This window comes from Chelonia mydas, chromosome 7 (genome assembly GCF_015237465.2).
Source record: "Chelonia mydas isolate rCheMyd1 chromosome 7, rCheMyd1.pri.v2, whole genome shotgun sequence".
Taxonomy (NCBI): Eukaryota; Metazoa; Chordata; order Testudines; family Cheloniidae; genus Chelonia; species Chelonia mydas.
The window spans coordinates 120,109,383-120,131,693 of NC_057853.1; the positions used below are offsets into that span (position 1 = coordinate 120,109,383).

General features: G+C 56.7%; 2 protein-coding genes across 4 annotated transcripts; one reads left to right on the plus strand and one right to left on the minus strand.

Moving 5' to 3' along the window:
• Positions 1–1,508: 1,508 nt before the first annotated feature.
• On the minus strand, positions 1,509–8,099 carry MRPL43 (mitochondrial ribosomal protein L43). Of its 2 annotated transcripts, none has more exons than XM_037905523.2 (3): positions 7,923–8,099; positions 6,303–6,409; positions 1,509–1,749 (listed from the first exon to the last, which is right to left on the minus strand). In XM_037905523.2, the coding sequence occupies exons 1-3, from the start codon at positions 8,051–8,053 to the stop codon at positions 1,520–1,522; spliced, it is 468 nt and encodes a 155-aa protein (XP_037761451.1). In that variant the 5' UTR covers positions 8,054–8,099; the 3' UTR covers positions 1,509–1,519. The 2 variants fall into 2 exon arrangements, with proteins under 2 accessions (XP_037761451.1, XP_037761449.1); XM_037905521.2 differs by lacking the exon at positions 1,509–1,749 and adding an exon at positions 4,359–5,467 and having other exon boundaries at positions 7,923–8,098.
• A 453-nt stretch (positions 8,100–8,552) lies between these two features.
• On the plus strand, positions 8,553–21,901 carry TWNK (twinkle mtDNA helicase). Of its 2 annotated transcripts, none has more exons than XM_007066909.4 (5): positions 8,553–9,892; positions 10,827–11,067; positions 11,851–11,958; positions 16,747–16,888; positions 19,378–21,901. In XM_007066909.4, the coding sequence occupies exons 1-5, from the start codon at positions 8,644–8,646 to the stop codon at positions 19,633–19,635; spliced, it is 1,998 nt and encodes a 665-aa protein (XP_007066971.3). In that variant the 5' UTR covers positions 8,553–8,643; the 3' UTR covers positions 19,636–21,901. The 2 variants fall into 2 exon arrangements, with proteins under 2 accessions (XP_007066971.3, XP_043407451.1); XM_043551516.1 differs by lacking the exon at positions 19,378–21,901 and adding an exon at positions 17,151–17,416.
• Positions 21,902–22,311: the final 410 nt, after the last annotated feature.

Genomic DNA, 22,311 nt, shown 5'->3' on the forward strand with positions numbered 1-22,311 from the left:
CATACAGCCCACGGTAGTGCCCCTGTCCTGGCTGGAGCTGGGCAAGAGCAGCCAGGTTCCAGGTGCTTCAGCAGGGGTTGGGGGGGCTGCACCCCACCCACCACTCTCAGGGGAGCGTGGTACAGCCTGCCTGGGTGCTGCCCTGCCTTGGGCCTGCCCTGGCCCGGGAGGGGACTGCGGGGTCCATGTCCCTGGCACCGCTCAGGGCTGGTGGGTGGGTGGTGGCCCCTGCCCCATTTCTGTGGCAGAACCCCCCCCCCCCCCCCCGGTCTCTGTTCATGCCGACTGGCCAAGGGCTGAATGGGTCACAGAGACCCCAAGCGGTGCAGGGCCAGCGTGGGGAGGAACTGGCTACCACGGATCCTGCTCTGCCAGCAACCCAACTCTCCTACCCCAGGGCTGCTGAGCCCAGGCCCCTCGCTGGCAGGAAATCCCCTCCAAGGTGCATAAACACCCTTCCACCTTAGGCCAATCGCGGGGGGCTGCCTGGCAGCCAGCATGGCTTCCCCTGGGACAGAGCCCCCTCATCCACCCACCTTCCAGTCAGCCAGGGATGAGGGAGCCCTGGTGAACAGCTGGCCATCTACCACCTGGCTGTGTCTGACTCCGGGTCCCTGCAGTCCACCCCTTCCCCCATTCCATGGGCTGAAGATCAGGGTCCCCCCCGGGGTTTTCTCCAGAGCCGCACCAGCCTTGCAGCAGGACCTGAATTTCTGCTCCTCGTCTGGCCGTGTTTCCGGGGGGAGGGCAGCCATTGCTCTGAAGGCCTGCCAGATCTCCCCATCACAGCGAGAAACGCTGCTCATTGCTTCCTGCTGCAGGAAATCGGCAGCAGACCCACCGAAGCAGCGTGGAGAATCAGGCGGAACGGCCTGGCGGTGGAATGCCCCCAGGGCAAGTGGGGGGACAACCACATCTGTTGGGAACTTGAAACCCCCCTCGACAAGAAATGCTTCATTTATTCCCCCCGTGAACAGCCCACCAGGGGCCCATGCCTGGGAGGTAACGCTGCAAGGCCTTAAAGCTGGGATGGGAGAAAAGTTCGGGACTTTGTGGAGGTGAGTGTGGGGGCTGGGACTGAAAGAACAGCTGCCTCCCATAGCTCCTTGATCCCCTGGGGTGTTACAGACTCTCGGGGTAGAGATCTCTCCCCCTGAAATGCAGCTGTCTCTGGGGTGGAACAGGGCAGCTGACTACTAGACACAACAGGAATTAGGACTCCTGGTTCTATTTGCTGCTGAGTGACCGGGGCAAGACTCCTCCCTTCTCTGTGCCTCTACTTCCCCATGTGCAAGGTGGGATAAGGGGTCTTTGCATCCCAGGGGCTTTAAGTACTTGGAGGTGTTCAGCTGCAAGGCCCCTGTAGCGCCAAGAGTTACTATTAACGATGGGCTGGGTCAATGGCTGACACTTCTCAGACGTATTTAACCCATGGATCCCTGGATCTGAACCAGAGAGGTGTGTCGTTCCCCCCACACCCCACACACACACACTGCTCGGTCACACTCTTTCCAGCAGGTCACACTTTATTAGGCTGCTGCTCCAGTCTGCGCAGGCTCTGCCCGGGGAGGGTGCTCGGCTTGTTGGTGAATGGGTGCCACTGGCCCTGGATGCTGGGGTTGTCTGTGTGGAAGGGCTTGCGGATGCGAATGATCTCCAGCCCCGACTGGCTGGCCAGCTTCTGGACCAGCTGCGTTATCTCAGCCACCGTCTTGTCAGCGATGATCTCTTCCCTCACTGCCCCGTTCACTGGAAGGAGAGAGAAGAGCCCAGGGAGTTAGCCCAGACCTGCTCTTACCACCGGACACGCAGGCTACGCTCGGCACGGAGGTCTCTGAAGGCCTGGGGGGCAAAAGAAATGCAGTGGCAAGGCTAGTAATAAAGCACACGTCTGCAGTGCCTCATTTAAAGGGACCCCAATGTGAGCTACATGGACTCTGACCCCCTCCCCCACTGAAATGCAGCCACCTCTGGGGTGGAACATGGCAGCTGTTTGCAACAGTACACAACACTTGAGGATGGGATGCAAAGGAGAAACAATTTAAACTACAGGGGGCTTGGGGTGGTAGGTCACCCTCCCCATTTGGAATTTGGCAGTCGAAATATTGCCCTGATCCACGCCTGCTTAGCTGTAGGTCTGGGCACATGGCTGCAAGCCAGACTCCTCTGTCCTTCCCACCCAGCTACCCCTCGGAGGGGGATGCAGGAGAGACTCCTACACTTCTCATAGAATCATAGAATATCAGGGTTGGAAGGGACCTCGGGAGGTCATCTAGTCCAACCCCCTGCTCAAAGCAGGACCGATCCCCATTTAAATCATCCCAGCCAGGGCTTTGTCAACCCTGACCTTAAAAACTTCCAAGGAAGGAGATTCCACCACCTCCCTAGGTAACGCATTCCAGTGTTTCACCACCCTCCTAGTGAAAAAGTTTTTCCTAATATCCAACCTAAACCTCCCCCACTGCAACTTGAGACCATTAGTCCTTGTTCTGTCATCTGCTACCACTGATTAACAGCCTAGAGCCATCCTCTTTGGAACCACCCTTCAGGTAGTTGAAAGCTAGCTTCAGGCTGAGGGGGCGTCTGGCTTCTGCCCCCAGTGGGAGGCACAAGGATCTGCATCTTGTCAGCTGCATGCGTCATCGAGCCCTCGCAGGAATAACAGGGCCCGTGCTCCCGGCAGCTCAGCAGGAAGGCCCCTCTCTCGACACTGTCAGTGTGTCTCCGTGCTGGCACAGCACAGCGAGGGGGCCGTCTTCATTTCTCTCGCCTCCCACCAGTTGCGTGCCTAGCCCTCCCAGGGAATCAACGCAGCCCACGCCCAGGCAAGCCCCCTTCCTGCCAGACCCTGGGGCGATTCTTGTGCAAGCTGGGAAGAGGGGCAGCCGCTATTCTTAGCCCAGCGTGATGCGATCTGCAGTGGCAGGTCCCGTTCCGCGAGCGTGCGCTAGAGCCTCCTGGTTCCTCATGGCCTGATTTTCAAAATCCCTCCGCAGCCCCCTCTGCTCAGCTCTCTGGCTGTGCTGCTGAAAGGGGCTGCGCCGGCCGTGGGGGGAACTGAACAGGAGAGCTCCAGCTAGCGGCAGGGCAGGTTCTCCCCGCACCAAGGCGCCTTGCCTCTGCTGAGCGTCGGAGAGCGGTTCTGAATGGGCCAGTTCCCGGCTAAAGGGCTCCGGCGTGGGTTCAGCCGTCTTAGGGAGCGCTGCGACGGCGCTGGGGGTGGTGCAGGCAGCTGGCCCCCAAGCTGAGACCCTGCCAGCTCGCTGCACACAGGCTGCAGGACTGCTGGCCTCAATACACCTGCCAGCGGCATTCAGAGGTGTCAGTCAGGATGGGCTGACAAGTAGCCGCGGCCCTTGCACTGGGCACGATTTTTGATCGGTGCTCTGGCACCTCACGAAGAGCCAGACAGGAAACACCACTGGCCTGTTAGCTGAAGGGCCAGCAAAGGACTCCTGCTTCCCTGTAACAACACCCGCGTCCCTGCAGTGAACCCAACAGCCCCACTCCAGCCTGACCAAGGGGAGAATGTGCCGCAAGGCCCATGCGGGAGATCCAGGGCCAGGGGTCTCTCCCGAGACCCTCCCACCAGTTATGGAGAGTCAATGGCACTTGTGGCCATTAACCCCTTTGCTGCTGGGAGAAGAGGCCTTGGCTTTCTCCAGGATGGGAGTGATCTTAACGAGTGCTCAGTGAATGGAACACAGCCGGGTAACGTGCTCCCACCAGGAGCCTGCCAGAGACCTGAGGAGGGGGCAGGCTGGAGGACAAGAAGGGGCGAGTTCTCCTGTAGCTCGGCACTGGCAGGTTTCAGCTCCCCTCGGAGAAGCATGTGCAGGGACTCAGTTGGTGTCAGACTGTCCTGGTGAGGACAGCCCAGTTCTCTTCCAATCGCTCCCGGTGTTCAGAGCCTGCTCTGTGGGCAGGGGGACGCAGGGCTGGGGAAGGGAGTTCCCTGGCGGGCACGGGGAGGTTTAAAGCACCAGCAGGAAACTGCACTTTAAGACAATTGCTGATCCTTACAGAGCTGCTTGGGTTTGCCAGCTGGGATAGCCATGCTCTGTGTGATGCCCGGGTGGCAGCCTGGCTAAGGGGAGTATGCTATGGCACTCCTGAATAAGAACAGGGCTGCACGCAGGCTGCAGACAGCCATCGCCTTCAGCCAAACCACTGAGCTCTTGAATGCTTCCTCAGTCAGAGACCAGGAGACAACTGGCCATGGGGCTGCAGGCCCAGCAGGGTGGGAGAAGGGGAGCCTGATCGGGGCGGGGCTCAGCAGCAAAGGGGATTTGCCCAGTGACCAACCCCCTCCTCTACCCCTCTCCCAATTACATCTACCTCCTCCCCTCGCCCTGCTCCAGCCCATCCTAAATGCTGCCCCTGAACATCACTTACTCCTGCACCCTCACCCGTTGCGAACCACTTCTCTGGCTCCCCAAACTGCTCCCCCTTTGCCTTCAGGGCCTTGTTACTCCTCTGCTGGCATCCCCTCCCCCCTTTCTGCTCTCCCAGTGACCCCAGCCTCCATAGCTGCTCTACCATGTGCCTCTGTCCCCACGGCTTGGTATACCCTTCCCTTCAGAAACCTCCTGGGCAAATGGCTGCCCTCCCCTGGTCCACATCACTCCTCAAAACTTGCTTCTGCTGCATCACCTACAAGGAAATACTTACTTCCTCCCCCGCCCCCCCCAGGTGTGACCGACTGTGCCATCTGATCAAGTGCTAACGGGGCTCTCCTCGCCAGATCATCTAAGCAACTAACCTGAGTGATCTTCTTTCAGCAGCCTGGGTCCCTTCTTATCATGTGTTATATCCTCCCTTGTCTGTCTAGTCCATCATTCAACCTGTAAGCACTTTGGGACAGGGTCCTCTCTTCTGCCAGCAACCTAGCTGCTTGGGGGCACTGTGCAATGATCTCACCATTTCCAGTGAGCAAAACTCAGAGGCAGAAGTGACTTTCTGTACAGCTACTCCAAGCTCTGAACTGCCAAACAATAACCTACTGCCAGCAAGAGCTGATTCTAAGAGGACATGTCTCAGATAATGCATTTCCACACGTGATCACATGTCAATGCCTCTCTAGCCTTTCTGTCCACAGCAAAATGCTGAGTGCTTTGCATTTTCTTCTCCAGATACAGTTCTTTACTCTGCTTTTTGTCTTATTTGTGCATCTGAGAAATCTATTCAGGGAGACAGCACCACCTACCCTTCAGAAGCCGTACTGCGATGCTAAGGTAGTACTTCCCTGGCAAGATGTTAAAAGCCCATTGAAACTGCCTAGATTTCAAATTAGCAGTGTTGCTATAACCACGCACCTGCCAGGAAATGGGACAGACAAGGTGGGTGAGATAACTACTTTTATTGGACCAACTTTTGTTGGTGGAAGAGACAAACCTTTGTGCTACGCAGAGCTGTTCTTCAGGGCTGATCTCTGTGTAGGTTGAAAGCTTGTCTTTGTCTCCTCCACCTGCAGAAATTAGGCCAGTAAAAGACTCTCACATGCCTTGTCTCTAGTGGATTTCAAGCTGATTTAAATATAATTTCAGGTCCTACATCTGGTCCTGACCAACTGCTGTGGTCTTACAATCACAGTTTTAAATTGTTTTTTCTCTTCTTTCCTGCTGCAAGAGACCCCAAACAGGGGAACTGGAGTACATGAGGCATATGTGCTGTCAAAAGCAAGCTTACACAAACTTCCTTTTAGTTTCTTGTTAGTTCTCTTTGTTGCTTTAACAGATGCATGATTTTCAGACTATGACTAAACTGGGTGTCCATTTAACAAAAGCTATCATTTTCTTGGGCACTTTGACAGCACAATATGAACTGCATTATACTTCCAAGAGCTTTTTCCCCCAATCCAGCCATCTGTCTGGTCTGGGTATAGCTTTACTTCGTGGAGTTTGATTCTCTCCATCCACAAAAGACTCGCAGCTCTACCGCCAGAGAAGTCCGTTGTCATAAGTCTGGAAGCTGGGGCTTGTCAGTGCTTGAAAATTAATTCAGATTAAGATAGCATGTACATTTAAAGCACTCTAGCTAGTCCTGAATAATTCCATGTGTGGACACTCTTATTCTAAAGTAAGAATGCTTAGTTCTGGTTTAACTCCACTTTCAAAGAGGATTAAGTTATCTTTTACCTTCATACAGCTCTTCCCTTTAATGCAAGTCTCTTTGATCTGGGAGGAAGCACCCTCCAATGTGATGCTTTAAAACCTGTTTTCCGGGATGACTGTTAAATACCAGGGGAATTCTCAACAAGTCTCCCCTTCATTTAAGTTGGAAGCAGCATGTTTCATACTCACAATATTCTGCGACCACTGTGGGACTTCTGCATTTCTGTGGGGACACATACACCACCACACCAGGGTTCTGCTTGGCAAAGTCCAACACCTTCTCTTCTATGTAGCCTCTACAACAAAAAAGCAGGGAGAAATCAGAGGTGAGGGGTCAGTACTATACCACCTATATGTGAGCTCTATGACCCACCGTACAGAAGGAGTCAAGGTACAGGTGTGCTCCCCCGACGTAGGGACCACCCACCTGGCACCTAGCAGCCCGCTGAGTGAGACACGGGAGCCAGGATGAAAGGTCTGAGTGCAGGGAGTAGGAGCTTAGTGCACAGATTTTAATCTGTCCTCCGTGAGTGCTCAGAGTGCCTGGGGGTCAGGGGTTGCCTGTACGTACCCCCCCTCCCCCTCCCCCTCCCCCGCAGGGTAGCGGTCAGGGGTCGGGGGGGTCACGGCTCCTGCCCGCCCCGGCTAGAGGTCAGGGGTCGGGGGGGGGTCACGGCTCCTGCCCGCCCCGGCTAGAGGTCAGGGGTCGGGGGGGGGTCACGGCTCCTGCCCGCCCCCGGCTAGAGATCAGGGGTCGGGGGGGGGGGGTCACGGCTCCTGCCCGCCCCGGCTAGAGGTCAGGGGTCGGGGGGGGGTCACGGCTCCTGCCCGCCCCGGCTAGAGGTCAGGGGGGGTCACGGCTCCTGCCCGCCCCCGGCTAGAGGTCAGGGGTCGGGGGGGGTCACGGCTCCTGCCCGCCCCCGGCTAGAGGTCAGGGGTGGGGGGGGGTCACGGCTCCTGCCCGCCCCCGGCTAGAGGTCAGGGGTCGGGGGGGGTCACGGCTCCTGCCCGCCCCGGCTAGAGGTCAGGGGTCGGGGGGGGGTCACGGCTCCTGCCCGCCCCGGCTAGAGGTCAGGGGTCGGGGGGTCAGGGCTCATGCCCGCCCCGGCTAGAGGTCAGGGGTCGGGGGGGTCACGGCTCCTGCCCGCTCCCGGGCTAGAGATCAGAGTGCAGGGGTCGGGGGGTCAGGGCTCCTGCCCGCCCTGGCTAGAAGTCAGGGGTCATGGGCTTACGGCTCCTGCCCGCTCCCAGGCTAGAGGTCAGGGGTCGGGGGGTCAGGGCTCGTGCCCGCCCCGGCTAGAGGTCAGGGGTCGGGGGGTCAGGGCTCGTGCCCGCCCCGGCTAGGGGTCAGAGGTCGGGGTCACGGCTCCTAACCGCTTCCGGGCTAGAGGTCAGAGGTCGGGGGGCCAGGGCTCGTGCCCGCCCCGGCTAGAGGTCAGAGATCGGGGGGCCAGGGCTCGTGCCCGCCCCGGCTAGAGGTCAGGGGTCGGGGGGCCAGGGCTCCTGCCCGCCCCGACTAGGGGTCAGAGGTCGGGGGGTCAGGGCTCGTGCCCGCCCCGACTAGGGGTCAGAGGTCGGGGGGTCAGGGCTCGTGCCCGCCCCGGCCAGAGGTCGGGGGGTCAGGGCTCGTGCCCGCCCCGGCCAGGGGTCAGAGGTCGGGGGGTCAGGGCTCGTGCCCGCCCCGACTAGGGGTCAGAGGTCGGGGGGTCAGGGCTCGTGCCCGCCCCGGCCAGGGGTCAGAGGTCGGGGGGTCAGGGCTCGTGCCCGCCCCGGCCAGGGGTCAGGGGTCGGGGGTCGGGGGGGACGCACCTGGCCCCGCGCGAGGTCTGCCCGCCGGGGCTGAAGACCAGGCTGAGGCGCTGCAGCTGACACACGTAGCGGCCCAGCCCGTTGCGCAGGACGCTGCCCAGGTAGCGGCTCGCAGTCCCGCGCGCGGTCATGGCGCCGGGCGGCTCTTCCGGCTCCGGCCCCGCCCCGGAAGTGACGCGGGCTGTTGTGGTTCCGGGGTCGGGGGAGGATGGCGCCTTCCGCGCGGCACGTGCGGGGCCCGAGAGCGGGCGGGGGCGCGCGGGGGGCGCCGGCCTGAGGGGCGGGTCCGGGCTCAGCGCTGCTGGGGGGAGGGGCGCCGAGTCAGAGGGGGGCTGCCGGGGGGGCAGGAGGGGTTGAGGTGGGAGGGGGTGCAGGGAGACTCCGGGGGGGGCTGCCGGGGGGGCAGGGGGACTCCGGGGGGGCAGGAGGGGTTGAGGTGGGAGGGGGGGCAGGGGGACTCTGCGGGGAGGCTGCCGGGGGGGCAGGAGGGGTTGAGGTGGGAGGGGGGGCAGGGGGACTCTGCGGGGAGGCTGCCGGGGGGGCAGGAGGGGTTGAGGTGGGAGGGGGACTCCGTGGGGGGGCTGCCGGGGGGGGAAGGAGGGGGTTGAGGTGAGAGGGGGTGCAGGGAGACTCTGAGGGGGGCTGCCGGGGGGGCAGGGAGACTCCGAGGGGGGGCCAGGTGAACTTGGGGCGCCCTGTGCTGGAGGCTGGCCCCGGTGGGATGATGGGGGTGCCCCCCTCCAGAGCCCCCCTGCGCCTGCTTTCTGCGCTCGCCGGCTGGGCGAGGGGCCGGGGAGCCCCGCGGAGCCTGGGGGCCCTGGCTGGCCCCCCCCAGCGGCACTACAAGAAGGGGACGCTCCCTGCCTCCGAGGGCCCCATCCCGCCCGTGACCATCACCGAGATCCGCCAGTACCTGCGAGCCCAGGGCATCTCCTTCCACGACGGCTACAGCTGCCTGCATGCGCCCAGCCTCTTCGTGGAGGGGCCGGGGGAGCAGCAGCAGCCCCCCACCGGCAGCGCCCGCTACAGCCTCTTCATCGACAAGACCACGGGCAGCTTCGTGTGCACGGCCACCCTGGCCGAGGGCACTTGGCAGGACTTCCAGGCTAGCGTGGAGCTGAAGCACAAAGGAGTCCCTCATGCTGGCCTGGAGCAGCTTGACTGGGTGGACCAGACTGGGGAGGATGCCCGCCATATCTGGGACCGGGCCCTGCCGCTCTGGGAGCTGCTGGATGAGGAGGAGACTCGGACGGCCAAGGCCATGTTCGGCATCTCCAAGGTGTCGGACGCCACCCTAAAACGCTTCGGGGTGCGCTACCTGAGGGCTGCCCGCACCCTAGTCTTCCCCTGGTTCAGCCCCCGTGGCACCGGCCTGAAGGGCCTGAAGCTGCTGGGGGCCGAGTGCCAGGGGGACACGGTACGTTACGTGGAGAACACTCTGCCGCGGCCGAGCGCCTATCACAACCTCTTCGGGCTGCCCCTGATCGGCCGCAGAGACACAGAGGTGGTGCTGACAGGCCGGGAGCTGGACACCCTGGCACTGTACCAGGCTACTGGCTTGCCCAGCTTGTCCTTACCCCGGGGGGCTACCTGCCTGCCTCCAGCCCTGCTTCCCTACCTAGAGCAGTTCAAGCGCATCACCCTGTGGCTGGGCGAAGACCTCCGCTCCTGGGAGGCTGCCAAGCTCTTCGCCCGCAAACTGAACCCCAAGCGCTGCTCCCTGGTGCGACCCGGTGACCAGCAGCCCCGGCCCTTGGAGGCTTTCACCCGCGGCATGAACCTCTCCAAGATCCTCCGCTCCGCCCTGCCTGCCGGGCACAAGTCAATCATCTCCTTCCGCCAGCTGCGGGACGAGGTCTTTGGGGAGCTGTCCAACGTGGAGCAGGTGGCCGGGGTCAAGTGGGCCCGCTTCCCTGAGCTGAACAAACTCCTCAAGGGCCACCGCAAAGGGGAGCTCACCATCTTCACAGGTGACTGGCTAGTGGCGTGAGGGAGGGGGCTGGGAGAGTGGGACTCCTCTGACACCTTCGGCCTCTGTGTTTGAGCACTTCATCCCTCTGTCTTTCTTTGACCTAGTCGGGGTGTGGGGTCTCTCCGTTCCTGCAGAGGTGCTCTTGTCACTCCCCTTGTCATTGATAGTACTCCTATAGCCAGGACTCAGTCGAGGTGGCTCCTACAGACTTGTGGGTTCCTGTTTAATCCTCTCTTCCCCACCTGGAATTGCTGGTAATGTCATATCCTGCACTGTAACAGCTGACTGGGATGTTACCAGGAGCCAGTTTGATTTCCAGTGAGGAATGAGCAGCAGGAGCTGCCAGACATTGAAGCGATAAAGCGCCTCTTTTCATACCATTGGACTTAGAAATTATATTCCCTCTTGTTCCTGCCCCCACTGGAAAATGTAAGATACCTGCAGAAGTTTCTGAAGGACTCTTGGGCGCAGTTGATCCTGTTGAAGTCCATCCAGGTAAACGTGGCTCAGTTTCTTTTTTCCAGGCTGCTTTAAGTGAGGTGTAAATTCCCTGTGCATCTAGCCCGCCTGTTACTGCAGGCATGGTCACGAGAGGTCGTACGCTAGTCCCGCATCACTGGTTTCATCTGGAGAACCCTCTTGTGAGGGTGTACGTAACTCAGCGCAGAATCTGGCCCTTCAGCATTAGAGACAGAACAGACCTGTGGGGTCTCATTGAGTCCTTGACCAGTGGAGGGCTGGGCCCTGCAGTATATTCCCCAGTGACTTCTCCACCCCAGATAAGTGGCTCCCAACTAGGGAGGTTCTTCCCTTGTCCTAGTCTCTATTAGGAAGAGTTTCCTGATGTTCACCCCCCCGCAGCATTCTCTGGCCGGCAGGGCAGGAGAGCCCGTCGGTTCCAGCTCTCATTGAACCTATTTCCGTTGAAACAGGCCCGACGGGCAGTGGGAAAACGACCTTTATCAGCGAGTATGCCCTGGACCTCTGCATGCAGGGGGTGAACACCCTGTGGGGAAGTTTTGAGATTAACAACGTGCGCCTGGCCAAGGTCATGCTGACCCAGTTTGCGGTCAGGCGGCTGGAGGAGCAACTGGACCAGTTCGACGAGTGGGCAGACAAGTTTGAGGACCTGCCGCTCTACTTCATGACCTTCCACGGGCACCAAAGCATCAAGTAACGTATCTGCCAGCAGCCCCGCTCTTGCACGTCCACCCTCGTGAGACCTTTGCATCACGTTCACCATGGCGGCAGTGATCTGCCCCCAGAATATTTCCTATTAATATAACGTGCTGTGGGGCAGACGGGGGCACAGGGCGGTGAAGGGAGTTCCCCAGGATCACACAAGAGCTGCCAGCAGAGTCGGGGTTAGAACTAGGCAGTTCTTGACTCCAAGTCTTGTGCCCAGTCCACTGGGCCACACCTCCAAGAGGGACCTGGAGGGTCCTGTGTTGCCATGCAGACTGTGATCTGGGGCGCTTAGATGGGCTGGATGGAATCACCAGAGCCATTTGGTACCTAATGCCGCAAATGCCTGCCGTCTGCTGCGGGTCACTTGAGGGAACACACCTTTGCCTCTGGGGGAAGAGAACAGCAGCAGCATTACAGACAAGGAAGGATCAGGCCTTTCGTTTGGCATCTTACAGCTAAAAGTGTGTCTGTGATGCCTTCTGTCCAAAGCACCTTGTGAGTGTCGATTTAATTAACCACATGGCCCAGCCCTTTAGATCGGGGTGCAAACCCCTTGTGTAGCCGGTAGGCTGAGGTGGTGACTTGCCCAAGGTCTTGCAGTGAGTCAGTGGCACAGCTAGGAATGGCTCTTCAGAGTCCCCGTCCCATGCTCCAACCACAATCCCCTCATTCCTCCTCTCACCTTCACAGGAACCAGCTTCTCTGGTGCCTCATTTGCCTGGGCTGAATGCGTGTGACTGAGGCACCTTCTTCTCCTTTCCCCCTCAGGACGGTGATAGAGACCATGCTGCACGCAGTGTACATGTATGATATCAGCCACGTGGTCATTGACAATCTCCAGTTCATGATGGGGCAGGAGCAGCTCACTGTGGACAGGTGACCCTCTTCCCTCTTACTTGGTGCGTTCCACTCATGCTGCTTCTCCCTGGCCTAGAACCTCCTCATGCAGTCCTCTCCAGTGTAACCGTGGAACCTGGTTCCTTAGGGCCCCATCTCACCCCTCCTCCTTCTTCTTACCTTGACCCATGTGTGCCAGGGAGCCTTTCCTCATCTAGAGGCACTGCCTGTATAATGTCTTTAGGGAATTTGGTTTTATTACTGTCTGCATTGTGGCAGCACCTAGGGGCCCTAAGTCATAGACCAGGTCTCATTGTGCTAGGCGCTCTATCGATAAAATACCTTTGAAGAGAATGTCCCGTTAGTCAGTGCCTGCAAGGTGAGCCCTGGCATTTACACCCTTTTCTGGGTTTAGATTTTTTGGTGCAAAGTGTTTTCTCGGCTGGGAATCTTATGTGACAAGAAGATCAGGGCAAAAGGGGGGAAAGCATTCCTTCAGGTGGGTTCGTATTAGGAGATACATTAAAAGCTGTTTTATCCGGCATGTTAGGGGAATGGGGGATGCTGGTAAGTGAAAAATGATGCTTAAGTAAGAGGGAGGGAGTTTGGTGCATGGCTGGGGGTTGGGGCGCGGGAGGATGTGTGCATGGCACAGACCCTGAGAGGGAGTTTGGGTGCAGGAGAAGGCAGGGAGTTGGGGGATGGGAGTGGCCACGGGGTACCAGATATGGGGAGCACTCACCGCAGGCGGCTCCCTGCAAGCGGTGACCTGTCCCAGCTGCTCCTAGGTGGAGGCATGGCAAGCAGCTCTGCGCGCTGCCCCAGCCCCGCCCCAAGTGCTGCCTGGCCAATGGGAGCTGCAGGGCCAGCGCTTGAGGGCAGAGGCAGCGTGCAGAGCCGCCTGTCGCGCCTCCGCCTAGGAGCAGACGGGACAGGTCGTTGCTTGTGAGGAGCCGCCCGAGGTGAGCGGCCCCCAGATCCCGCACCCTCTCCTGCGCCCCAACCCCCTGCCGGCCCCACGCCAACTGGACTATAAACTGGACTTTCAACGAAGATCAGAAATGCTGGTTTAGAGAGCTTTCTGGTTGGTGAAGTGCCAGATAAAACAGCTTTTAGTGTACCAAGGTGAGTCCCTTTCTGATGTGACTTTGTGTGTGGTGCTGCAGTGTTTGAGTTATGGTATAAAAACCTCATGGATTAAAAATGGTTCATTGGTGGGGGGATATTTAAATTATTTTATTTACTAGAATGATTTTGTGCTTCTCCAGCCCCTGCAGGATCTCAAGGAGCTTTGCAAATGTAGCAGCCTGATACACAGACAGTGCACAGGGGTCACTTCAGCCACTGCTGAAATGCGGTCTCTTCTGGGGAGTGAGGGGGAGCTGTCTGACAGTGCTCAGCAACACCAGGTAGCATTTTAGTGCTGGAAGGGCGCTTACTGGACTGAAGCTGCAGGGGGTTATAGGGAGGCAGAATGCACCTGAGTTGGCGTTTGGCCCCGGATTGTGGGGTCTTTGTGACGCACAAGAGATGAGCACTTTGCTTTCTATGTAGCAGCCTTTCCTTTTAAAGAGGCACCGCTTGCTGTTTGCTGCAGGACCCCGTTGTGCCAGGCACCGTAAAAACACAGCAAGAGACAGTCCCTGCCCCGAAGAGCTTAGTCCAAAACTAGATTGACATTGAGATTTCTCGAGCGCTCGGGTCCCCAGGAACCAATCTCGATGGGGATGACACAGGACCGGGCCCTTCATCTTAGCGCCTCAAAGTGCTTCCCAAACATCAGTGGCCAGAGCCTCTGCTGATACGATTGGGTGCAGCTCCACTGAAGTCTACCCACCGGCACCTGTCCCATCCTCTCTCAATCCTCGTGGGGCAGGGAAGCCTTAGTAGAGGGGTACATTGAAATGCAAAGAGATTAAGCAACTTGACTAGGGTCATGCTGGAGTGTGTGCCAGAACTGGGAATAGAGCCCAAGAGTCCTGACTCCATCTTCTGTGCTCATCACTGCCTGGCGCTCTAGCTGCTAGCAGGAAGGATGGCTTAGTGGATAGGGGACCACCTGGGACTTGGGTGCTGTGGGTTCAGTTCCCCGCTCTGCCATAGACTTCCTGGGTGACCTTGGGCAAGTCACTCAGTCTCTATGCCTCAGTTTCCCATCTGAGCAATGGGGACAGTAGCTCTGCCTTGCCTCCCAGGGGCATCGGCTCCATCAGTGAGTCTGAGGTGCTGAGGCAATGGGAGTCAGACAGTCCCTAGAGAGATGGGTAATCACCAGGAAATGAGAGACGAAGAGAAACAGTCTGTATCAGGCAGGGCTCATTTCACTTCCTAATGGTAGTGTAAGTTCCCCTCTTTCCTCAAAACTGCATCTTGCCCTCACTTCATGCCCCACTGCTGTTGCAAACCAGAGCTGAGGAACACCTCTGTCTGGCTGTCTGTTTACCATCCCCAAGCCACACGTGAAATGACCCCCTCTGCTTGCTAGCTGGGCAGACAGTGGCATGTTCGATGCCACGCTTCTGGCTCTTAAGCAGGGCCTGGTACCCTGCAGGAGCGGGTCTTGTGACTCTCCAATGTTATGCTATCCCTTTGGGTGCCGTCACTGCCTATAAACTGGAATCGCCTGATTGCCTCTGTGAGAAGGGATGAAGACAGGCTCCGGGGCTCTCTGGATTGCAGGGAGGCTGGTCTCTTTATTCTGCTCTCAGATTTCAGCCCATCCAAAACCCCAGTTTATTGCTGAGATGGAATAGTGGGGGCTTTATCTGGTAAAGAGCTCTGCTTTTTAAAACTGGAGACTGCATGACCATGCCTGTAAGAGTCATTTTTTTGTTCAAAGTTGGTAACAAGTGTTATAGGCTAATTAGGGTGCGCGGAATCCAGATACGGTTGATCCCAAGCTGTACGTTGTGTACAAAGGCCTCTGCAGAGAGAACAAGGTAGCACGTGGAAATCACTGACGGTTCAATCTTTATTACCTTTGTGTTTAGGATTAACAAACTTCAGTTGAATTTTACTGAGCTACAGGATGTAATAAAAGTGAGCAAACAGTATGCACAGTCTTTATCAAGATATTGAATTTCAGCTTTTATTTGGCAACGGGTACTAGGAATATTTGAATGTAATACCACCAGGAAAGAGCGTGTTTATGCAGCTCTTATATATTGAGCATTACCACCTTGAAACAAAAAAGCTGATTTAACTATGAGAAACACAATGCCTAATCTGGAAATACCTGCTTTGAAAACAAGTGAAGTACTTTCTTGACTGAACGTTAAGAGAACATTTGAATGCTCGTGTGTTAATGTTGTACTAGATCACGAAACTTTGGGTCTTGACAGCGGCAGATTGAATCAACTTCGGATTAGGTCTCTTGTTATGACACGCCTACTTATTTAATGCAGCCATCCTAAGTGTCAGAGACATTGACACAACCTTGTTCCAGTTTTCTACTTTTGCATGCTCCTGCACAAACAAGCCGTGCTGTCCTGTGCCCACATCACTGACTTTTGCACCCTCTTGTGCAGCCACAGAATATGGTGGTATTGGTGGCAGTGACCACCAACTCTGTCCTCCTGTTTCCAACCCATTGTATTGCATCTTCTCTTTACTGGCTACTGCCTCCCTTATTCTGTGCATCCTTGTTCACCTGCTTCACGCACATCTTCTCTACTTGATTCCTGGCAAATAATCCAGAGACTAGGAACTCAGGTGGCTCTATTGAGACTTACATGCAGTTCCATGTTTTACTTACAACTGTGACCAACTGGAGTGTCGTAAACCACTGCCCCATCTAACTGCTGTTGCTTTATTTGTAAAATATATCATCTCCAACACTTCTGTGTTAATTTTTCCCTCACTACAAAGCATGATGGGCTATGAAACCAAGGCCAAGCATCTGAGAAAATGATTTCACATATTACAGGAAAAATAACTTCCAAGCTATGATTAACTTATTGCTAATATTAAGGTCTATGGATGACTGGCTATTATAAAGAGTTGAATACTAGGGTGCAAAAGGTATTAAAACCATGATGTGTGTCATTTCAATTCTGTTCTTAAGAGACTGAAAGGGAATTATGCCAGACAATGTGACAAGTTCAAGCACACCCAGTTGGTGTTTCAAACCTTTCTGGGGAATTTTAGCGGCTATGTTTGTTTGAGGGTCTAAACGTCAGAATTCAGCTTGGTGACAATCATTTTCAAAATCAGCAGGTTCCAGTTGTGGTAGAAGAAGTTGATACCAGCTTTTAACAAAGAGTGCAACTAGACCCCTTCTAGAGGATGGACTGAGATTTCTGTCTAGTCTAATGGTTTGTTTGTTGGAGCAGGAATCTGGCAATCAGGACTCCTGGGTACTAGTCCCGCCTCTACCTGGTTGTGTGAACGTTGGGGAGTCACTCCCCTTCTCCCTGCCTCCATTTGCTCATCTGTTAAGTGGGGATAATGGTCCTTTTAACCCACCACCTCCATGGAGCTGTCGATGTGCAGTGTTTCTGAGCACCACACAATCATTAGCATATTTATCCTCACAGCACCACCATGAGGCAGGGCAGGGTTGTTACCCCATTTCACAGATGGGGAACTGAGGCACAGAGAGGCTAAGTGATGTGCCTGAGATCACCCAGTCTGTGGCAGAGCAGGGATTCAAACCCAGCTCTCCCAAGTCCTCGGTTAGCACTCCAACTATTAGACCATCCTCCTCTTTAATTGCACTGTCACTGTTTGCAAGAGGCTCATTGCCTGTGTGTGGGAAGCACTTCCCGGAGCCATGCCATGAGCAATGTCTCTTCCTCATCTCACCCCTTTGCTGTCTTGCTGTTCCAGGCTTGCGGCCCAAGACTACATCGTGGGTGCCTTCCGGAAGTTTGCAACGGACAACAGTTGTCACGTGAGCCTGGTCATCCACCCTCGGAAGGAGGACGAAGAGCGAGAGCTTCAGACGGCCTCTATATTTGGGTCTGCGAAGGTGAGTGGCTATTGGGAATAACCCAGGATTGGATCTGCTCAGGCTGTGTCAGCAGCTGGCCAGGAGTCATGTGTCAAATGGAGCAATTTACAATTGCCTGTCTTAAAAGAGTTTATTTGAGCATAAGCTTTCGTGAGCTACAGCTCACTTCATCGGATGCTACAGCTCACTTCATCGGATGTAGCTCACGAAAGCTTATGCTCAAATAAATTGGTCAGTCTCTAAGGTGCCACAAGTACTCCTTTTCTTTTTGCGAATACAGACTAACACGGCTGCTACTCTGAAACCTGATAAAAGAGTTGGTGGCCCATGCGGACTCCATCTCCCAGAATGCAGTGCTCTGTCGTGATGCGTCTTCCTGGCTGCCGTGGCCCTTGTATATGGCTTTGCTTGCGCTAGAAATGAGCCCGTGCCCATGCGGGGCTGTTCCCTACAGCACGGTCCTGCTGGTCACTGGTAGCAGTTCCTGCACTTGAGTCACTGATAACTTCTGGTCTCAGCCCAGAGAGGAGCGGGTGTCTTGTAAATTGTGAGTAAAACTGGTTTAGGCAGTTCCGGGTCTGGCACCTTCCCCTAGTATCTAGACCCCACTTCCAGGCACCTACGTGTGGAAGTTCCGGTGGGTTTGTATTGCAGTCCTGGTGGTGGCGGCGCTTTATCCCTTTGGGACCAGAGCGGGTTAGGAGCCCTCTTCAGGGAATAAAATCAGGGAATAAAATCAGTGAACAGCGGGATGTCAGCTAGGGGCATGCTCTGGTGAAGGAGAGTGTAGACCTACTCTTAGTGTGGGAGACTGGGGGGATGTGTGCATGAACAACCCTCCCTGAGCCGTATTGGGCTCTCTAGGTGATGTGGGAGCATGCAGTCTCTTAAGGGGGGGTGTATACGAAGGCGAGTCCCGACACACAGCGGGGCGTCGGGGCCACACCAGGCTGCAACAGGCTCTGTGCCCTCCTGCGAGCCCCAGTCGTACATCTCTGTTCAGTGAGTTTGTCCTCATGTGGCTTTAAACGGAGAGCCCTTGAGTGCGGCTCCGAGCCAGTGGTTAGACCCGTCAGGGTCTGCCTTCATTAAACGCTTTCTGATGTGCCAGCCACCCTCGAGGAAGTGAGGCTGTAATTTCCTTCTTGAGGATCCAGGCCGGTTTTCTTTCCTCCCATGTGGTGACATTTGGAGTGCAAAGGAGGCTTTGTCTCTCAGGGACGCTTGTACCTGCCTTCCAGTGTCTTGCCGTCCCTAGTGGCCCGAGTGCTGTAGGAGTCCAAAGGGCTGGAGCGTCCCAGAACAGTAAATAGCCATGAGCCGGTGTCTCCGAACGGTCCCAGAGGTCCTGACTATCGCAACCTGGCCCGGTCCCCCTTCTGGCCCGCCCCGGTCTCTCATGACTGAACCTAGTTGCTGGGTCCCAGCCACCCGGGTGTGGGCAGAGCCTGGTCGCTGGTCTGGTGCTGGCTCTGTAGGGGTCACTCCCTATCTCTGCGCCCTTCCGTGGGACAGGCGACTCTGCTGTCCTGCTGCCCCTGGGACCAGGGCCTCTGATGATCTCCTGAGCCCCCCTAGCCCTATGGCTTATGCTTGCTCCCGCCCAGGCTGTGGCCACTCTGGGCTCCTAGTTTAACCCCTTCAGGGACAGTGTGGCAGAAAGGCCAGGAGCACAGGGGCTTTCCCAGCCACTGGAGAGCCACCGTTCATTGCAAAACAACGAAATTCCTGAGACATCCCTCCCACACGCACTCCTCTGAGTCGGGAGTCTTGTCAGCGTGTCAGGCTGGGCAGAGCCCCTCCTGCCTTTTCCCTCTCCAGCCTGGGCTGGCTTGTGGCCACGGTCTCTGCCCGGGCTGCCCCCCTCCCGCGGTCTCTGCCCCCTTTTTCCAGGTGCCCAGGGTGAGAAACTCCAGCCCTTTCCCCGAGCCAGGCTCCTGCCTCAAGAGAGTTCATTGTTCCATGGGGTCAGGCCAGCAAATCAAAGCTGACGGACCTAGGTTGTTCTGGGACGGCTTCGCAATCCTAGTGATTCAGCCCTTTCCCAGCCCGGCACCTATCGGGAATGCAGCTCGCCGGCGGCCCTTGGCGGGGCTGGCAGCTTTCAGCACAGAACCAACTGGGAGACAGGGTACAAACAGAATCTGACACAAGCACATCCCGCTCTGTCCCACTCACAGTTCGGTCATTACCGATCCCAGTGCGTTTTCCTCAAGCGCCAGGGGCTAAATTCAAATGGAGCAAGTCACGCTCTGCCTACCATCTCCTATAGTTTTAATTGGCTGTGGAATTCTTCACTTCCTATCCCCTAGTGTTGCTGGGTGCTGTTGGATGTGCGTTCCGCCCCAGAGGTGGCTGCATTTCCGAGGTGCACAAGGCATTATGTTTGCATAAACGCACAGGCGCTGCCTGAAGTACTCTGGGACCCCTCAGTCTGACAGGCGTGTGTCCAAGTCCAGGTACCTCTCTCCCCATGGCCTTCTCCTTTCTCTCTCTCTTGCACCCAGGCCAGCCAGGAGGCCGACAACGTGCTGATCCTCCAGGACAGGAAGCTGGTGACGGGACCAGGGAAGCGGTACCTGCAGGTGTCAAAGAACCGCTTTGATGGGGACGTGGGGGTCTTCCCCCTGGAGTTCAGCAAAGCGTCCCTCACCTTCTCCACCCCTATCAAGGGGAAGGCCCGGCTGAAGAAGGTGAAAGATGACAGTGGAGCGCCGCCCAAGCAGGCTCCGGCTGGAGGCAGCGGGGCCTCTAAGAAGCAGTGACCCAGCCCATGGAATGGGCTGCTCTGGCAAAATCCCTTCCCCGGGGCACTCCTCGGCCAGTGTTCACCCCAGCCCTGAGGGGAAGGGGGCTGGGGCAGAGGAGATGTTAACCCTAACCCTAAGGGGTGTTCCCTGTGCTGCTGGCCTGGCCAGGCCTGGGTTTCCTGCAGGCTCCTCGCCCCTCTGTGGGGAACCTCGGCTGGGTTGTGTTTGGGGAGGAGGAATCACACACCTACCTCTGCGTTACGGTCAGATGATAAGCTATAAACGGGCTCTTGGCTTAGAGCCTGCCGGGGCCCATGACATCCCGGCTGACGGAAGGCGAGATGGACACAGGCTGGGGCACAGGGGGAGTCCTGTGTGTTATGCCCCCGTCTGTTGACTTAGCACAGGTCCCTGTCCGTTTGTCCCTGGGGAGCCGTATGTCCGGATGCTGGGCTGCTGAGTCGGTGTTGCCTTTGGGCTGGATGTCTGTTTGCCAGACCCTCTCTGCTTGCTCCCATCCCTGGAGTATTTCAGCCAATGTGGGTAAATCCTGACCCCACACCCTGGCATCGAGCAGGACACTGGTGTGTTTAAAAACTCCAGTGACACGGCGTGTGATTCCCTGTTCTGGGAGCGGGATAGCTTACCAGGGACGTGTAGCAGGCTGGTGCACAGATCCTTCCCCTCCGCAGAGCAGGACTCCTAGCCAGGTGTGGGTCACAAGCCAGTGTGAGTTTGCCAGGGCTTCTTGAATCAGTCCCTACAGCACGTCTGGTCTGTGTCATAAAACTGCTGCTGAATTAGCTCCTCTTGTCTCAGGAGACCTCCCTCCCTTCAGTCCAGGACTGGGATGGTGGTTCTGCAGGCCAGACTGGAGGGGCACCAGCAGAACTGGGCAGGTCCCAATGCTGGACTAGCAGGGGGCTGCGGGTCGGGATTGAGAGGCACCGGCAGAGCTCTGCAGGGCTGGGATAGCAGGGAGTTGCGGGTTGGGATTTAGGGGCACCGGCAGAGCTGTGGGGGGCTGTATGTGATGAGTGAGGTGCATAGCCAAAGCTGTGTGGGTGAAGGGGTACCCAGCTCCAGCCCACACTGTCACATGAATCCCTCACTTCCACAAGCCCTGGGAGAAGGTAGGAGGGAACGGGAGGTGCAGGGGGGAAGCCAAGTGCCCAGTGACTTGGGGGCTCATGGCAGAGAAGCAGAAGTGACACAGCTGGTGCCCATAAAACAGATTGTGGGGTAATCGCCAGCACTGCTCTGGTAGTGTGTGAGTGGTGATTGTGAAGCCCCTGTGTGGCCGCTCAGGAGCCAGGGGTGCCCTACCAGCGTCACACAGTTGTCACATCTGGAGTCTGGGCTGCACCTACTTTGCTTATACAATTATTTTAAAATCGCAATAGGCCCAAGCCAGCAATGTGCCGAGAGCCCTCCGTTGCCATCGACTGCTTCTGAGCTCACGTGGCTGGGACCCCTTGTTACCGGATTCTCTCTGATTTGAATTGCCCCACAATCTGGGGGAGAACAGGCCTGTGTGAATGCACCAGCAATAAAATCCCAGCTGTTCAGCTCTTCCCTTGCCCTGCAGCAGGCCACGCTGTCGTGACCTCTGCTCCGTTCAGCTGGGCTCTGGGATTCCAGCCCTCGCTGCCCCAGCGGTGCTGGGTTTCTTTGAAGATCAAATAATGCTGCTTGTGTCTGAGGTGGGTCCCAGAGTGGGGCATTGTGAAGGAAATGGAGCCCCCCCAGTGCACGGGATGGGGGGATTTCTGAGGGGGTTTTATAAACTATGGTCCCAAAAGACTTTTCAGAGGACAGTTTGGATTTATTCCCTCCTTCCCCAGGATTTGGAACCCAAACATTGCAGCCTCGGGCTGGTGCATGGGAACCAGACCCTGAATCTGACAGTCTCAGCTGACTGAAGCTCAGAAGGCAAATGGAATCCGTTGTGCAAAGTAAATTAGGGTTTTATAATTCCCTCTGGCTAGGCCTGGCTGGTCTCTAAGGTGACGGAGATTATGAAATGGTTTCCAGAGCTCTCCCTGTATGGCCGTCTGCACTCCCGTGTGTGCGTAGGAAGGCAGACTCCGGGGGAAGTGCTTTTCAATCAGTGTCGAATGCTGACTACTGTGATTTGGGGTTCCGTTGCACTGGGAGGGAAAACCTCCCCAATGACTGACTCGGCAGTAATTTTGTACACACTAGGGTGTGAAAAAGATCATGTTGATTAGATATTTTGTCTACAGCTTGTCATTTGATTAAAAACAAAGGTGGCTTTTCAGTGCTGCTTTGTCCTGGTTTTGCCCACAAGGTGTCAGTCTGCGTTAGACTTGAATCTTCTCTTTCTTTTCAAAAGGAAAACTTGATGGAACTTTCCTCAAATTCCCAGCCTCGTGTGCAGTTCCTCTGTGTAGCGCTAAGCGTCTTGATTTTACGCTGAGCTCAGAAGTCTCCATTCCTCAGGCTATGGCTGCTGGCTGAGCCAGCGCTTTCAGAGTATGGGTTTGCTTTACCTTTGAATGACCCTTTGAAACTCAAGCAGGGCCAGATTGTGAGATCCCCCTGCTCCTGGTGGGTAGTGCGTGACTCCACGTCCATGGAACAGCTAATACACACAAGAGCGAAGGTGCTGGAGAGGGAGAGAAATCCAAACGCATCCCTGGAATACCACTGCTGGAAGGGTGTCAGAGA

Coding starts and splice junctions, on each gene's coding strand:
- MRPL43 (XM_037905521.2), bottom strand. CDS start 8,053: ATGACCGCGCGCGGGACTGCGAGCCGCTACCTGGGCAGCGTCCTGCGC. Junction 6,410..7,922: donor CAGACCTCGCGCGGGGCCAG/GTGCGTCCCCCC, acceptor TTTTTGTTGTAG/AGGCTACATAGAAGAGAAGG. Junction 5,468..6,302: donor CACAGTGGTCGCAGAATATT/GTGAGTATGAAA, acceptor TAATTTCTGCAG/GTGGAGGAGACAAAGACAAG.
- TWNK (XM_007066909.4), top strand. CDS start 8,644: ATGATGGGGGTGCCCCCCTCCAGAGCCCCCCTGCGCCTGCTTTCTGCG. Junction 9,893..10,826: donor GGAGCTCACCATCTTCACAG/GTGACTGGCTAG, acceptor CCGTTGAAACAG/GCCCGACGGGCAGTGGGAAA. Junction 11,068..11,850: donor CACGGGCACCAAAGCATCAA/GTAACGTATCTG, acceptor TTTCCCCCTCAG/GACGGTGATAGAGACCATGC.